This window comes from Saccoglossus kowalevskii, chromosome 9 (assembly GCF_978046115.1).
Source record: "Saccoglossus kowalevskii chromosome 9, keSacKowa6.1, whole genome shotgun sequence".
NCBI classification, from domain to species: Eukaryota; Metazoa; Hemichordata; class Enteropneusta; family Harrimaniidae; genus Saccoglossus; species Saccoglossus kowalevskii.
Window position 1 is genome coordinate 37,576,526 of NC_140649.1, and position 19,093 is coordinate 37,595,618.

General features: G+C 34.6%; 1 protein-coding gene and 1 long non-coding RNA gene across 3 annotated transcripts in view; both read right to left on the reverse strand.

The window, feature by feature from the left end:
• Positions 1-3,022: 3,022 nt before the first annotated feature.
• LOC144352007 (uncharacterized) lies at positions 3,023-4,194 on the reverse strand. The gene is made up of 2 exons (XR_013420524.2): positions 4,091-4,194; positions 3,023-3,183 (listed from the first exon to the last, which is right to left on the reverse strand). It is a non-coding gene; the product is annotated as an uncharacterized LOC144352007 (long non-coding RNA).
• Positions 4,195-4,608: 414 nt separating this feature from the next.
• Positions 4,609-19,093, reverse strand: part of LOC100373471 (thimet oligopeptidase-like) — a 68,439-nt gene continuing 53,954 nt past the window's right edge. Inside the window, exons 12-16 of one of the 2 annotated variants that reach the window (XM_085503478.1) lie at positions 14,600-14,673; positions 13,417-13,648; positions 11,282-11,413; positions 10,802-10,918; positions 4,609-6,421 (exon numbers count right to left, since the gene is read on the reverse strand). In XM_085503478.1, coding sequence (XP_085359604.1) covers positions 6,335-6,421; positions 10,802-10,918; positions 11,282-11,413; positions 13,417-13,648; positions 14,600-14,673 — 642 coding nt within the window. In that variant the 3' untranslated portion in view covers positions 4,609-6,334. Of the gene's footprint in view, positions 6,422-10,801; positions 10,919-11,281; positions 11,414-13,416; positions 13,649-14,599; positions 14,674-14,969; positions 15,044-19,093 lie in introns of both variants that reach the window. The other variant, XM_085503477.1, reaches the window with a different exon arrangement.

Here is a 19,093-nt window from a genome sequence, read left to right on the forward strand (position 1 = left end):
CACTGCTTGGGAAAAAATGGCTTTAAAAAGTTGTTTATCATTGACAGTAGCTGTAACATTACTACTGTTTTGGCTGTCAGTACAAATGAAGCATGATGACTAAACTCCTTTTCTGCCAGAGCACTGGCAGTGTTTGATACTTTTTGTTTGAATCCCTGTTCTATTTTGACTTCACAGGATGAACATATACACATATACTGATTAACACCATATTTTGTTCCCATCCAATCTATAAAGTCACTAGATTTGTTTATTTTATGGTACCACCGAGAACTGGATTGACAAGAACACATACCACAAGGACCACAGTTTGGTTTACTAGGCCCTGTTTAGCCAAAGATCTACCCCACCTATTCCAGAAATATTAATGTAAATTTTATTAGGTAAAGGACAAAGTATGACATATTTAAGTGGCCTTCCAGCAGCTATGAGTTTAAATTGTTGTTTATCTATCCCTGTGGTTTTCATTGACTCCCATGTGCGTAGCGAAGCACATAATGGGAGTCTTTGCAGTGAGTGAGTGAATATTAATTACCTAATTTGCATGATAATTAGCTGAGTTTTAGCTGTTCCATGATTGTTCCACTGATATCTGAACAACCACTCATTCGATTTTGATGAAACTTTGTACATACATGCTCTGAACTAATGCTAGGTTTTGATAATAATCCGTGGATACTAATTTGCATAATGATTAGTCAATTTTCGGTTTTTCCACTGATATCTCAAGTACTAATCATCACATTTCAATGAAACTTGGTACATAGATATCATATGACACTGCACAGACCTGGTAGTGTTTAGGGTAATATCAGTACATATTAAATACCTAATTTGCATAATTAATTTTCAGCATTTGATATAAGTAGTGAGCATTACATTTCAATGAAACTTGGTACTTACATACTCGAGGACTATGCAGAGATTGTTTCTGATAAATATTTGTGCATATTAATCACCTAATTTGCATAATTAGTTAATTTTCAGCTTTTCCACGGGTATCTCAAGTACTAATCATCGCATTTCAATGAAACTTGGTACATAGATCTTTTAGGACTATGCAGAGACCTGATTAGTTTTAGGGTGAATAATTGTGCATATTAATATTCAGCTTTTCTACTGATATCTAAAGTACTAATCATCACATTTCAATAAATCTAGAATTATGCAGACCCAATTAGTTTCCGGTAAATATCTGTGCATATTAATCACCTAATTTGCATAATTAACCAACTTTCACACTGATATCTCAGGAACTAAACATCATATATCAATGAATGTACATGGATGCTGTAGGACAATAGACAGACCTGGATAATTGTGGGTTAAAATCTGTACATATTAATTACCTAATTTGCATAATTAACCAATTTTAAGCTTTCACACTGATATCTAAAGTACTAATTATTCCATTTCAATGAAACTTAGTACAAAGATGCTCTAGGACAATGTACAAACCTAATTAGTTTGGGGTAAAAATCTGTTCATATTAATTCCCTAATAAGCATAATAATTCATAATTTTTTGGTTCTAATCACATTTCAATTAAACTTGGAAAAATAGATTTTCTGTTACATTGCGCAGACCTCATTAGTTTTACACTCAAATCTGTTCATATTAATTTTCTGATTTGCATAATTAGTTTTCAGCTAAGTCATTTTGAATTATATTTAATGTGTCTCCAATACTCTCAGCACATAGGAGTTCTTTCTAAGCTTTCTTTGATTACAGTTTGCACCAAGTCACTGACATTGAGAGATGTCAAAGGAACTGTAAATAGTTTGTCATTTAGTGCAAAGTTAACACAAGTGCATGACCAAACCTGCAGGAATTTCTTCTTCTTGTTTCAAAGCTTATTAACCCTTGACATTGTTATCCTAATATCAGTCAATACTAGTTTATTTTTTTTCTCAGATCCATGGTTTCTTTTTAAAGATTCTATTGTACAGCATCGTTTGTTAATTATATTAATTTCTTTCACAACAGATGTTTTACAAAGAGAATGTTTTGCAACATTAGAAGGAGGACATCTTTTTTTCAGCTTTATGCATGACCATGGAACTATAAACCACAGGAAGAACAACGAAACTAAGAGGATTAAAAAAAACCTTTGTCTTAGTTTATCTTACAGTGCTTTCGCTTTTGTTTCCACAACATTAGTCATACTCCATGTTAGTTGCCGCCGATACGCCCGTATCAACCGCTTTGCTGGAAACGGAAAACTTGAAAAAAAAAGTTCATGTCTGCAGGGTGACCTTCAGTGTACCGGAAATCATGCAACGGGTCGGAGTTTTCATAATTTTCAATGTCGTTTTTAGATTACTTTTTGTTTTTTTCAACCCTCGAAAAATGAGGTTGCGAAAGTTTGCAAAACTTGGGGTTTGGTATGCTGTTTGTCTGTCTGTTTTTCAAGATATCCAGACTTATTCCGTGTTTCCCTTCGATCGCCAGAAGTAGCAATGTGTTTTTTTTTCCCCTTTGAATGTCGCTCATTTATCAGTGTTTTTGTCTTGGCGCCATTGTTTTTTTATACTATAACCGAAACAATTTGATCACGTGATCTTTCGAAGTCACCCGATTGACTCCGATAAACATTCATTTGCGTAAATTGGCTTATTTTTTAATGTGACGAAATAAACAGTCAAAATAAACATTCAACATCGCGGCAACTATTATAGTTCAAAGGAAACGAAGTGGTTGTTCTTCCTGGGATTTATAGTTCCATGGTATGACTGATAAAGTGACCGGAAATGCTTGGCAGTTTTATCATCACCACATACACTAGACATTTTTTCTACCCAATATTTGTTTATTTCTCTGACAAAATTTGTGTACTGCCTGAAATGCAGTACAGCAAAAGCTGTCACCCTAGTGCTACATTTTTTAGTTACTTTCAATAAAAATTGCTTTCGCTGAGTTATTAATTTTTTAACTCTGCATAAAGTAACGTGAATGGGTGAATCACCCCTTTCAGCCAACCGATAGTTTAATAATAAAAAATAAATTACTCTTACTAATACCGTTCAGAGTTGAACTTCGTTTAATCCTTTTAACAAAGGCCATTACAACAGACAAGTGAATTCACCTCTAAAGCAACAAGAAAAAGAGAAATCCAATAGAACAATCTTCACCAAATTACAGCTTTACAATCAGCTACTGGAATACAGTAATCATTTGGGCACTCTGTAAAAAAAAAAAAAAGAATACATTTTTTTTTATTATTAAAATGTTTGGCCTCAAAAATTATACAATTTATTCAGTAAACAATTGAAAGCTTTACCCCCAGGGAATGTAACACAATTATAGGGTATATGTATGCCTGAACCATATCTTTGGTAGGTAGGTTTGATATGCTATGATTTAAGAAGTAAGATGTCTTAATTTAATTTTGTATTGGTGCAATACAAACATGCCAAAATTTAATAAAATACAGTCTTGGGTCCAGGCTTGAACAACATTATTTTTTTTGCCCAAGGTTTGTGAAGTGATGGGGGGTATAATACCTGACAGGGCTTCCCAGTATAGAACATTAATGCTCCTATATCCAAAACAATTTTGTGGAAAAAACAGTTAATAAAGTAAGCACAACACAGCTGTTTTGATATCTTCATAAATTTCACAAATCAAACTCAAAAATAGGTTTCTAATGACATCAATGTGCATTGCACTCATTGGTTGGCTGGTTGGTTTCAATTGAACATTGAATTTTTCAAAGAGTGTATTTCTGGTAGTTATTATACACAGTAATGTTAGTAATATGAGGGTATATGTACGAAGACAGTACAGCGAGAGTATCGACCGATGAACAGCGGAGGTCGATGCAATCACGGAAATTCAAGATATCTAAAAGACATTACGTTTTTCTAAAAATGACTGGCAAGAGCCTGGGTGCCGCCATTTTGAAAACACCATAGTCGATATAGGCTATATTTGAGCACGATTTAATACTATTAGGGGAGCTTGTGTAAACACTTAATGGTTTTGTCTACCTGCATATTTGACACATTCTTTGTAGGCCTTGAACACAGTCAGATGCCAAATTAAACTGCTACGAGGTAAAACAATCTAAAAACAAATCAGACGTGCTTACCTTTGTTAGTAACAAAAGCGATCCTCTTGTACGGGAGAAAAACAGGTTTATGCCAAAAATCTACTGAAACTACCTCTGTCAAAAATCATAACGGTCACCAAGTAAGCAGTGAGGGCGCTGTTCATTCAAATCACATTTCATAATATTTTATGTTAATGAGGAGCCGCCTTTTAGACTGCATTGCTACCATGTAGCCATTACAATTTCACTACCCATTAAGATTCTTCTATTGGCTCATAAAGTCAACTTTATTGAGAATTAAATTTATAAAGTACTGTAAATACTGGAATTAATTTTCGCTGAAAATACTTTTTTGGCATTTTGTATGGAATTTTTGACGAGTTGAATGTAAAATATAGGAAAAAAGGTATATTTGCTGGTTTTTATATTCACTGAATCATTCCTTCAGCAAAAATTAATTCCAAGCAAAAATGAAGTATTTTACAGTAGACAAGATAGAGTTGTATTATTTACTACTTACCGTATGTTATGTAATAACAGTCTGGATACATGACACATTCTTTTATGCAAGTTACAATACTTTATTCAATTTCTAATACCCTGACATTTCTGCAAATCACCATTATAACAAATTAGAGTAAAAAGAAAGCTCAAAGTATACAAAAATAGATCTTTTTGGAATCAGTTATAAATTACTGATTATTAACTGTCACCCCAAGTCCAAACAGTCAATTTTATTTTTAATTTAAATTCTACTTCATGAACCTGGGGTCCTTGGTTTTACAGCAACAATTTGCACCATACATGGAACTGGTCTACAAAAGATCATAAAGCATCATTGAAAGCAGTATGAGCACCAAGAGAATCATTAAAAAGTTACATCAGCAAAATTTGTGAAAAAACGCACTTCAATGATATTAACTATGCTGCCGGGCATCAGAAAAGTGGAAATTATTTTCCTTTGCTGAACCTAATCACACGTATCTTCTACTTTAATAAGTGACACTCTTGTAAATTATTATAATCCATCTGTTTCTAATATTCACTAAATGAATACATTGTAACATCACCTGAGGATTTGATGTTTTCTCAGCAAATAAATGACAAATAAGTTGCAAATAAATGACAAATAAGTTGCAAATAAACGCGGCAATGTTGTTATTTATCACTAATCTTTATCGGTTAATTGAACACACTTAAAGGACAAACCACATGTGTACAGGACATCTATCTTATATATTGTACGTTGTTCACAGCAACAAATATTGTATGCATTTATATTTGGGATGTTTCGATTAGAAAACAGAATAAATTAGTCATTTATTCCTCCTTCCTTGTGAATGTTAACTAACTGCAGTGAAGGTTGCTAGTAGATGCATTGTACACGTGTGCTTTACAAAATTACATTCACACTTTACAAATCCATAAAACGCTGATATTGTGAATGGGTAACAAGAAGAACTGTAGAACAAGCAAACTTCTTTGAGTCAGATTTGTAAACAATAACAAAATTGGAATGCCCTTCTATGGATATGAACCTCCAGGACTCATAAAATGTAATGTGAAAGGTCTAGTCAGGTCAGGACAATAAATCTACTTTTAATAATATTTAGCAAAACCATCACCAATTTATGTTTACAGCTTGTGGTGGGAGTAAAGCTTCAAATATTTGCAAAGTTGGAATGTGACCAGGTAGACAAAAGTTACAATGGGAACACGTTAAACTAAAAAAACAGAATTAAATGATTTACCAGAATATGCATACCATACTAGCTTCCATTAAACAAACAAAGTATTATACATACAAATTCCACTTGGACTAAATATTTTCATAAAACTATTCTAAACACTACATTGTACATATCCTATTTGTCACAGCAGTATGTAATACGGTATCTATTATGATCCAAAAAATTGGTAACCATGGCAATTGTAGAAATTAACAACCAGTTCAGAGAAATTCTACATTTTGTAACAAACACACATTTTTTCGATCTTAAATTCCTTATTTAATTTGATAGAAATCCACTTTGGAAAGGTCTTTTACTGGTATTATAAAGTTTGTTTAAAAAATCACCTTCCTTGTTGGCCTGAAAAATCAATGCCAAGTAGACAATTAAAATATGATCAAAGTCAATTTGCTTTTTCACTGAATCTAAACTGAGTTGACAATCTACAAGTACATGTGATGGATGTAGGAGATGGACAATCATGGACCATGTGATTATACTACACACTGCTGATACATACAAAGTGAGGATTATATGACACAGAGTTATACATTTATTCAACTTGCAGTCCTTTGCTGATCAGGAATGATTCTTGATTGGGTTCTCGTCCAAGAAAGTTCTTCAACATGTCTATCGCATCCTGTTGGGCAAAATAACATTTTCAGCTAAGCATGTTTGAATGATGGAATTAAATCAGGGTATAGCAGATTATTAGCATTTCAGATTTATTGAATAAGATATAGATGTCTCATAAAATTTCACATCTTTTGAAAATTTTTGACCGATTATAGCAACAAACTTTCTCTGGGAATATGCAAGCACATTATTCATTTCATGTTTTATTGACATTATGATGTTATCACTAAGTACGAGATAAAATGAAAGTATGCACAAAGGCAGTACAGCGACAGTACCTGTACAGCAGGAATAGAAAGTAACAAGTCGATGAAAATGACACAGTCCCCGTTAAATTTTTGAAAGTTCTTTTTGTGCTTGTCATATTAAAGCGGAGGGGTTGTCGCCAGCGAGTTACAAGTGGCGTATACAACAGATTGTTTATTTACATCAAAACACGTGTTCCATGTAGTAGTAATATGGCCAAAAATAAAAACAGCTGTTATTCAGCCATCTTTGATCTGATTATTAAACACACTGATATGTATGATGTATGTGCCAAATACGAATGAAAATGGTCAGAGTCAGATGGCTGTCAATCGGCCATCCTTGACCAGATTTTGAAACAAACATGTATGCGCCAAATTTGAAAGAGATCTGACAGAGCACGTCCAAGATACCGCATAAAAATAAAGATGCCTGCCAGTCGACGATCTTTGATCCAATTGCGAAATAAATCGTCATGGACATGTATCCTAACATGTATGATGTATGTACTAAATTTGAATGAAAACTGACAAAGCATGTCCAAAATACAACATTTTCAAAAAACAAGATGGCTGCTAGTCGGCCATTTTTGATCCAATTGTGAAATAAATCGTCATGGACATGTATCCTAACATGTATAGTCTATGTACCAAGTTTGAATAAAAACTGACAAAGCATGTCCAAAATACAACATTTTCAAAAAACAAGGTGGCTGCCAGTCGGCCAGTTTGAATCATATCACTAAACCACTGCATGTGCATATGTCCAGTGTTCTCCCCACATAGAACAAAGCATGGCGGTACCGCCATGCTTGGCGAACCGGCCGCCACGCTTGGGCTCGGACCGCCATGCTTACAACTTCACCGCCATGCTAATAGGATGCATTGTTTACATCCTTTTGACCCTTTCACACTGCATAAATTATCACCGTCTACGCCACAGCAGTTTGAACTTGCCGAGACGAATTAAACAGTCCCATTGTTAAACACATGTGAAGTACAGACGCTGTCAATGGGGAACAAATCGTCACTCAAGTTGCAAACACCGAGATCTATACGACTAAACATGTAAATGAAAAATAGGTGATGCCGCCCGGCTAAAACGTACAATCACCGCTAGCACAGCACAGAAACGGAAGCGTGTAGAAACACGGAAACGGCGTGAGGCTGGTTTCGATGAATCGTGGAAAAAGACATTTCCCTGGTTAAGGTCAATTGTTCAGGTAAGATTTCGTAATTTTAGAAATAAAATGCCAGTGTGTGTATGTTTTGCCGATCGTAAGAACACCGAACATGGTAGGCCTACACCGATTTCAATCAACATCTTAGACACGAGGCTGGTATAGACACAACATGAAAAAAAAACATCACTCGTTACTGTCAACTTTTTTTAGATTATTTATGGATATCTTCATAGATTAATGGGTACGCGTATGTTATAATTTGTCCAAGCAAAAAAAAAAAAAATCGAATTTTGTAATCTTCCGGTCACATGTTGACCTGTGTAGGTATTTCCAAGATGGCGGCCTGTCAACGTCTTGCGTACGACAGCTGCTATCATCACGCGCTATGATCGATGGAATCCCGATTTGTATACATAATTCTATCGTTACGTTTTAATTTTAATTGAATAGTGACCTCATGTTTTTTTTCCTCAAAATTCCTGAGTCTCCTTGTCGTTGACCTGACAAAACCAACATGTAAACAACATGTTTTGCAGACGAAATGCTATCCATACGGCACTGGGTTCCCGATCGTGGCACAATTCAATCGTTATGTTTACATTTATTTGAACCTCAATCCTCATTGTTTTTTTTTATTATTTTTCATTGTCCCACATAAAGTACTAGGCACATGCAAAGAATGAACCGAATCGATCCAAGGGATTCTGAGATATGACTCCGGACGGACGTACGGACGGACGGAGACCAAATTATAAGTCCCCGTTTCGGACTTCTGAACGGGGACTAATAAATAAACAAGTCATTGAAAATGACACAGTCCCCATTAAATTGTATTAAAGCGAAGGGGTTGTCGTGAGCGTGTCCTTGAAACTTGAGTTCCAAGTGATGTATACAGTATTATGGCCAAAAATAAAAAAACGGCCGTTATTCGAACATCTTTGATCTAATTATGAAACACACTGATATGTATGATGTATGTGCAAAATACGAATGAAAATGGTACATAAATATAGTAGTAAGGACAAAAAGTCAGATGGCTGTCAATCGGCCATCCTTGACCAGATTTTGAAACAGATTGTCATGGACATGCATCCTAACCTGTATACATGTAAAGTACATGTATGTGCCAAATTTGAATGAAAACTGACAGAGCACGTCCAAGATACCGCATAAAAAAAACAAAAACAAGATGCCTGCCAGTCGACGATCTTTGATCCAATTGCGAAATAAATCATCATGGACATGTATCCTAACATGTATAATCTATGTACCAAGTTTGAATGACAACTGACAAAGCATGTCCAAAATACAACATTTTCAAAAAATAAGAAGGCTGCCAGTTGGTCATTTTGAATCGAATCGCTAAACCACTGCATTTGCATATGTCCCACATAGGCACATGCAAAGAATGAACGGAATCGGTCCACAGGATTCTGAAATATGACTCTGGACAAACTGATGCACGGACGAACGGACACACGGACGGATAGACTCAGGAACTCACGGACGGTCGGGGACATATATCCTAACTAGTATGATCTATGTACTAAATTTGAGTGAAAACTGACAAAGCATGTCCAAAATACGACATTTTCAATCCAATTGTGAAATAAATCGTCATGGACATGTATCCTAACATGTATAATCGATGTACCAAGTTTGAATGAAAACGGACAAAGCATGTCCAAAATTTTTCAACATTTTCAAAAAACAAGATAGCTGCCAGTCGGCCATTTTGAATCGAATCGCTAAACCACTGCATGTGCATATGTCTCACATAAAGTACTAGGCACATGCAAAGAATGAACGGGATCGGTCCAAGGGATTCTGAAATATGACTCCGGACAGACGCACGGACGGAGACCGAATTATATGTCCCCGTTTTCGGACTAATAAGAGGTTAATATATAAATTGCAATTCAAAATATTTGGGGCTGTGTGAATATGCTCAGTAATGGGATTCTACTTTTGTCGCATACAAGAGAACTTCAGCATCCATTGTAAACCAAGAGAAGAGTTAATATATTACGTCAATAACCTTGAATAACCTGTCAAGGTATACCACAAATACTTACAATGGAACCACCTGTCAAGGTATACACCACACATACTTACAATGGAACCACCTGTCAAGGTATACATCACACATACTTACAGTGGAACCACTTGCCAAGGTATACACCACACATACTTACAATGGAATCACCTGCCAAGGTATACACCACACATACTTACAATGGAACCACCTGCCAAGGTATATACCACACATACTTACAATGGAATCACCTGCCAAGGTATACACCACACATACTTACAATGGAACCACCTGTCAAGGTATACACCACACATACTTACAATGGATCCACCTGTCAAGGTATACACCACACATACTTACAATGGAACCACCTGTCAAGGTATACACCACACATACTTACAATGGATCCACCTGTCAAGGTATACACCACACATACTTACAATGGAACCACCTGCCAAGGTATACACCACACATACTTACAATGGAACCACCTGCCAAGGTATACACCACACATACTTACAATGGAATCACCTGCCAAGGTATACACCACACATACTTACAATGGATCCACCTGTCAAGGTATACACCACACATACTTACAATGGAATCACCTGCCAAGGTATACACCACACATACTTACAATGGAACCACCTGCCAAGGTATATACCACACACACTTACAATGGAACCACCTGTCAAGGTATACACCACACATACTTACAATGGAACCACCTGTCAAGGTATACACCACACATACTTACAATGGAACCACCTGTCAAGGTATACACCACACATACTTACAATGGAACCACCTGTCAAGGTATACACCACACATACTTACAATGGATCCACCTGTCAAGGTATACACCACACATACTTACAATGGATCCACCTGTCAAGGTATACACCACACATACTTACAATGGATCCACCTGGTTCTAGGATACATCTTCTGTAGTCCATACCCACTTTTGGATTCATAATTCCTTCCTTTCTAAATCGTGTATAAAACATATCCATACAGAATACTTCACTCCACTGTAAAATAAATATGCATTGTAATAAGAATCATCTACATTCATGTACAAATTCATATATTTGTACAAGTACAACACATACAATTCTATTACACACTGTATGACCATCACCACCCTTTTAAATAAAGCCTTGTAGTACATGCCAATATTACCCATGATATTATTCAATAGATAAACCTAATGGTATTTGAATACATTTATATATACATGTACTAGTGTCCTAATGATTGAAATGACTTCACTGTCTTTGTAGATATTTTTCTCAAAACAAGGACGACATTCTGTATGATGATGAAAGGGGCAAGGTAAAAAGAAAGGATTTTCATAAATTGACACTAGATGGTACTCTTCAAACAAGACTTACTAGATATCCATAATACTGTGCATCATAGCCATCAGCCAAATGACCAAAAGAGGCACACATGTTAGTTCCAGGAGTTGCCGGGATACCAAGAATTGTATCTGATAACTCTGCATAGACTTTTTTTGTGTCAGCCTTTACAAAAAAACGCACAAATAAACAATACAAATGTTAGTACATGTACATTGTAAAACATTGGCATAGTGTATACATGTAAATTTTAAAACATTGGCATGGTGCATACATGTACAGTGTTCTCCCCAGGATGTAAACAGCGTGACGGTCCCGCCACAGTGCTTCGATTTGCCGCCACACTGGTCTGACACCGCCACGGTGATTAGCAAGACCGCCACAGTGCTTTTTTCATTGGGGATCTCGTCACGCTTGTCGGCCCGACCGGCACTCAAAATTAGCGACCACCACGGAAACGCTTCCGACCAGGACTATTGCCATATTGTTATTATACTTACGTACCGACCGACACGCATCCTGCCAGTCGTGGATAATAATTTGTAAACAATAGACATAGTCCCGCGATTGAACAATACAAGTCAATTTTGTAAAATTAGCACGTCTTTGTTTGTAAGTAAATACTTTCTGACGATAGACGCAGTCTTTAAATTGAAAGCTAAAATTCTTTCAAAATCAATTCCACCCGATGTAACATGGACAAAGCAAAGTTCACGATCAGTTTACGCTACTCAAGAAAAAACAACGTGTTTATTGCGTGATTGGGTAAAATACATTTGAACTGTTATCATCGTGAATCATGTAAAAACTCTTCTTTCAAGACTTCTTTTACCTTTTAAAAATTTCTAATCACCTCTTTCGAAAACCATCATGCTGTTTTCATCTGAAATTCATACCAACACATCGTGCTACGACATCGCTTTACTTCCGCAATGTAATTTTTATGATCACGATCATTCGGAAAACTTCGGGTTCTACCGGCATCACCATGCGGCATTCTGATTGGCGTTTTTGAGCCACCGGGTCAAAGGACACATGCCGGTCAATTAATGCGTCATAACTATTATGGCGGGTCTGTGTTTTTCACCGAAGTGATCGAGTGATCAAAAATAACTTCTCCCGATAAAACTCGTTCAAATTTTATGTTTTTCTCATATAAAAAAAAAAGTATTTAATTTTTGCATGGCATCATGACCGAGTAAGAGGAATTATTGGTATAACCTGTGTATAACATCGCGAAGTAAGTTATGTCACGTCGTAATTTTGATGATCGTTTGGAAGTGTTATTTGTTCGTTGTAGAAGCTGATGATCGGAATAATAACCAGCAATCCGCCAAATAATTACGTGGTCGATTTTTTGAAGGAGAATTTTGTAGTAATTAAGATCATGAAAGTCGTGAACAATATCCTGGCTCAAACGTTTCAAATTAGTTTCATTTAACCTTTTACAATTTATTTGTTTCTTTTTAGTCTGCAGCATTTGCATTTCGAAAATGTTAAATTTTTAAATTCAAACTCTTCTATATTGTGGAACGTAATATTTTGACTTCAAAAAAAAAATATATTTGCACTGTGACGGAGCTCATTAATATTACAAAAGTGTCCAAAATAAAAGTGTTTATAGCACTGTGTGAAGCAAATAAATATCTGCCACTTTGTTTTTTAAATATATGTTGTTTATTGTGTGGGTGTGAATGTGCTTTGGTCAATTTCTATTATTATGTAAATGATATGCAAATTATATGCAAATTAGGCCGCCACAGTGGTAAAAATTCCTGGGGAGAACACTGATGTACATGCATAACACTGATGTACATGCATAACTCACTTCATAATATCTGGGTAGATCAGGATAACATTTTGGTTTGCATTAGTTTCACATTCACTTATGTATCAATCTTAAATATTTATTGTAAAATCCACTGCATGTTGAAAAGTACACATTTTTCCAACTGACATTGACATATTTATCTTTTTCTTTCTTAGATTAGACCAATTTTAAAACTTTTATTAAAAATTATATTTTAATATATTTTTTTTAAACAAAATATTGATCATTAAATTGATCTTTTATAGATAGACAATGACTGTGGAGCAAGAGATACTAATATATCTATATTTGCAGAATGTTGCACTACCACATTGGTGGAAAAAATGCTTGTACCCACCTTAGCCCTGGTGTGGATAGACTGATCAAAAGAACCTAGCAGTATCTGTCTAAGATTAAAGATGCCGGCATTTGCATTACGAGCTTTGACCAATGTATCAATCATGTCATCAGGTAGTGTCTTCCCATCCTTGTAATGAGATGACATTCGTTGTAATGGCTCTTTTTCCCAGCACCAATTCTCCAGCATTTGGGATGGAGCTTCCACAAAATCTCTTTCAACTCTGGTACCACTGAAAATTAAAATGGATATAGAATATGGACTTGAAAACGTAACCCAACAACATTCCACCCGACACTCTAAGCTGGCTGGTTTCGCCTTTTTAAAATTTTGAATGAGTAAATGTATCATTGTCTTCAATAATTTAAATATACACATTGTACTGTGGTTTGTTAGATATCATGTGGTTTTAGAATCAAGTTGAACTATTGCTTTAAGTTATTCTCTGACAGAACATCTGAAAGAAGCACATTAACTGACTTGTAACACATCAACCACTCCTGGAGTGGACTGACCAATCATGTTCAACTGATTGTGTTGATAAAAATGATAAAAGTGAACGGTAGAAGCAGCTAGACTCATAATTGTGGAGTGAAACATGGCTTGGTAATAATTAGTGTTCAATTCAGTGAATAACAGTTCATATTAGTCAACAGTGAACAAGATTCTGATGCGCAATAGATATCGCAACCATATTATGAAGAATATTTTTAACAAAATATTATGTAAAATTACTATTTTGAAAAGAACTTCCATAGAATACATATACAATATAATGCATATTTACAAAACCTAGATTTTACAATAATTCATAAGTCAAAATATATGACACCAAAAATCTGAGACAGTATATTCTAATATTCTAAATTTGACAAAAAAATTCCCCTGCATTATCTCAGTGTACAGAATTTGGTTTTCTTATATACAAGTTTAGGCTTATAACTTAAAATGAATTCATAAATCTATTTTAAATAACAAACCACATGTCAGACACTGTGAAGGATTTCTAAGAATAGATGTCATGTACAACCTACATGTAGGTATTTTTGTAGAGTGATATGCAAGGAAGATTTTATACTCGCTCAAGTTCTTTGTATGGTCAAATCGAATGTAAAAATGGTAAACATTTGGAAATATTAAAAATACATATTTCTAGAAATATACAAATACACAAACACCATACCTGAAGTACACCAGTTTTGGCTTGCCGCAAATATCATGCATAACATGACCAAACTCATGAAAGAAAGTTTCAACCTGAGGAAAAATATGAATATCAGCAAAACACTATACACCTGACACAGCAGACCACTTGCCAGAATTAGACTAAATCAATACGTCTAAAATAATTTGTTCAGAGGAATGTTCTCGAATTAAATTGTGTTTCTGAATATATTTTGCATCACAAACTATATTATCCAGAAGACAGTCAGAGCAAACTATAAACTTATTTATATTTTTAGTAATTTTAAGCACTGATTCTATTTTATCTGAGACTGTTTAATTTTGGCAAGTGGCTGTTGAAGTGAAGTGGAAGGAGATGGGTTAGATACCTGAACATACGAAACTTGGCTCTTGCGCAAATCTGGTGCATAACATGACCAAATTCATGGAAGAAAGTTTCTACCTGCAAATCAGAGACAGGAAACAGAAAATTGTCACATGACAGGAAATGAGATGTCACATGACAGGAAGTAATACCAGAGGTTGATATCACAATTATTAGTTGAATCCAGTGGTGTACAAGTATGGTAACAGTACGGTAACTCTTTTGTCATTCACAAAATAAACATGTTTTTTTATATATTGTTTTGATCAAGCTCTGTAGCCAATTATGTCCTTTCAATCCAAAATACATTTAAATATGCAAAATGTTGCATCACATTTTAGCCATGTTAGAAAACACTGGAAATCACTGCTACATTAACTAGAATCACATCTATAAATCATATCAATTCATAATTTAGAACGTGTCTATATGGCATTTCTTTCAACCTCTGGATATCAACAACAAAGAAGTAATAGACTCTCACTGCCAGTCTGAGGGCTATTCCAAAATTGAAAATAAATTAAATCATTTTGAAGGAATATTAAATGAGAAACTTTTGAGAGACAATTACAAGGAGTGAGAGCTGAAGGTCTTAGTGTTGTAGAAGACAGATGATAAGTAAATGAAATGCAGATTATAAAATAGGTAAGTATACTGTGATGTAAATATAATAAAATTACAAAATGTGTGAAAAATATTTTATTTTAGAGACTGAATATGATAGGAAGACAACAGATTTTGAAGTGACTGAATATGACAGAGTTTACAATCAATTTTAATAACATGTCATGATGTGACTGTGGATTGTTTACACTGTTTCATGTATCATGGGAACAAACCCAAGAAAACTTGGAAAGAACTCCTGTGTGCTGAAGGAATGTATACAATCATTTGAAAGAATTTGAAACAATCAGCATGTCGGCTAATCTTTGAAAAGCACAATATGAAATCACCTATTCCACAGTACTGAAAATATATTGTAATATCAAAAAAAAATATTAATTTTAATTGGTTATTAAGATATGAGAAAATTGCCAAAATCGGTGCATAATATTTCTTCAAAGTAATCAGACCTAATGAGTATTTGAGAGCACCTACATGTATTCCTGAGATACCTGTGGAACAGCTAAAAATTTGCTAATTTATGGATATTAAATTATTAATATGAGTGGATTTCATGCTTAAGTTCATGACATCACATATCACTTTAGTTTTATCTGCCCAACGTTTAATGAATTGAGAGACAAATTCACCTCTTACTAAGTATGTTTAATATTTATCTCAATTTGCAACTACTATAATTATATAATAATATATATAATACAAATATTAATTCCAGTTTTGTTTTTCTCTATCCTTCAACACTTTACATTTCACACATACATGTACATGTATATGTATGATGCTCATTAATCACATCTTTGGATTACCCAGAACACCTAATTTCTGATTACAAGTCTATGTGAACAGTTTATCAAAGAAACCGTAAAAACAACTGTGTGCTAAGGGTATAATTGTAGACATGGAGTATAAACCGTAGATACAACTGTGTGCTAAGGGTATAATTGTAGACATGGAGTAGAAACCGTAGATACAACTGTGTGCTAAGGGTATAATTGTAGACATGGAGTAGAAACCGTAGATACAACTCCTGTGTGGGTATACTGTAGGAATGGGGTAGAAATAACAATACTGTCAATCAATAAAGACAACAAATTTGCATATGCAATCAACAGTATAGCCTATGGACTGTACATGCATGTTATAAATTATGCAATCAACAGTATAGCCTATGGACTGTACATGCATGTTATAAATTATGCAATCAACAGTATAGCCTATGGACTGTACATGCATGTTATAAATTATGCAATCAACAGTATAGCCTATGGACTGTACATGCATGTTATAAATTGTGCAATCAACAGTATAGCCTATGGACTGTACATACATGTTATAAATTATGCAATCAACAGTATAGCCTATGGACTGTACATGCATGTTATAAATTATGCAATCAACAGTATAGCCTATGGACTGTACATGCATGTTATAAATTATGCAATCAACAGTATAGCCTATGGACTGTACATACATGTTATAAATTGTGCAATCAACAGTATAGCCTATGGACTGTACATGCATGTTATAAATTATGCAATCAACAGTATAGCCTATGGACTGTACATGCATGTTATAAATTGTGCAATCAACAGTATAGCCTATGGACTGTACATACATGTTATAAATTGTGCAATCAACAGTATAGCCTATGGACTGTACATACATGTTATAAATTGTGCAATCAACAGTATAGCCTATGGACTGTACATACATGTTATAAATTATGCAATCAACAGTATAGCCTATGGACTGTACATACATGTTATAAATTATGCAATCAACAGTATAGCCTATGGACTGTACATGCATGTTATAAATTATGCAATCAACAGTATAGCCTGTGGACTGTACATGCATGTTATAAATTATGCAATCAACAGTATAGCCTATGGACTGTACATGCATGTTATAAATTATGCAATCAACAGTATAGCCTATGGACTGTACATGCATGTTATAAATTATGCAATCAACAGTATAGCCTATGGACTGTACATACATGTTATAAATTGTGCAATCAACAGTATAGCCTATGGACTGTACATGCATGTTATAAATTATGCAATCAACAGTATAGCCTATGGACTGTACATGCATGTTATAAATTATGCAATCAACAGTATAGCCTATGGACTGTACATGCATGTTATAAATTATGCAATCAACAGTATAGCCTATGGACTGTACATACATGTTATAAATTGTGCAATCAACAGTATAGCCTATGGACTGTACATGCATGTTATAAATTGTGCAATCAACAGTATAGCCTATGGACTGTACATACATGTTATAAATTGTGCAATCAACAGTATAGCCTATGGACTGTACATGCATGTTATAAATTATGCAATCAACAGTATAGCCTATGGACTGTACATGCATGTTATAAATTGTGCAATCAACAGTATAGCCTATGGACTGTACATACATGTTATAAATTGTGCAATCAACAGTATAGCCTATGGACTGTACATGCATGTTATAAATTATGCAATCAACAGTATAGCCTATGGACTGTACATACATGTTATAAATTGTGCAATCAACAGTATAGCCTATGGAATGTACATGCATGTTATAAATTGTGCAATCAACAGTATAGCCTATGGACTGTACATACATGTTATAAATTGTGCAATCAACAGTATAGCCTATGGACTGTACATGCATGTTATAAATTATGCAATCAACAGTATAGCCTATGGACTGTACATGCATGTTATAAATTGTGCAATCAACAGTATAGCCTATGGACTGTACATACATGTTATAAATTGTGCAATCAACAGTATAGCCTATGGACTGTACATACATGTTATAAATTATGCAATCAACAGTATAGCCTATGGACTGTACATACATGTTATAAATTATGCAATCAACAGTATAGCCTATGGACTGTACATGCATGTTATAAATTATGCAATCAACAGTATAGCCTGTGGACTGTACATGCATGTTATAAATTATGCAATCAACAGTATAGCCTGTGGACTGTACATGCATGTTATAAATTATGCAATCAACAGTATAGCCTATGGACTGTACATGCATGTTATAAATTATGCAATCAACAGTATAGCCTATGGACTGTACATACATGTTATAAATTGTGCAATCAACAGTATAGCCTATGGACTGTACATGCATGTTATAAATTATGCAATCAACAGTATAGCCTATGGACTGTACATGCATGTTATAAATTATGCAATCAACAGTATAGCCTATGGACTGTACATGCACATTATAAATTATGCAATCAACAGTATAGCCTATGGACTGTACATACATGTTATAAATTGTGCAATCAACAGTATAGCCTATGGACTGTACATGCATGTTATAAATTGTGCAATCAACAGTATAGCCTATGGACTGTACATACATGTTATAAATTGTGCAATCAACAGTATAGCCTATGGACTGTACATACATGTTATAAATTGTGCAATCAACAGTATAGCCTATGGACTGTACATACATGTTATAAATTGTGCA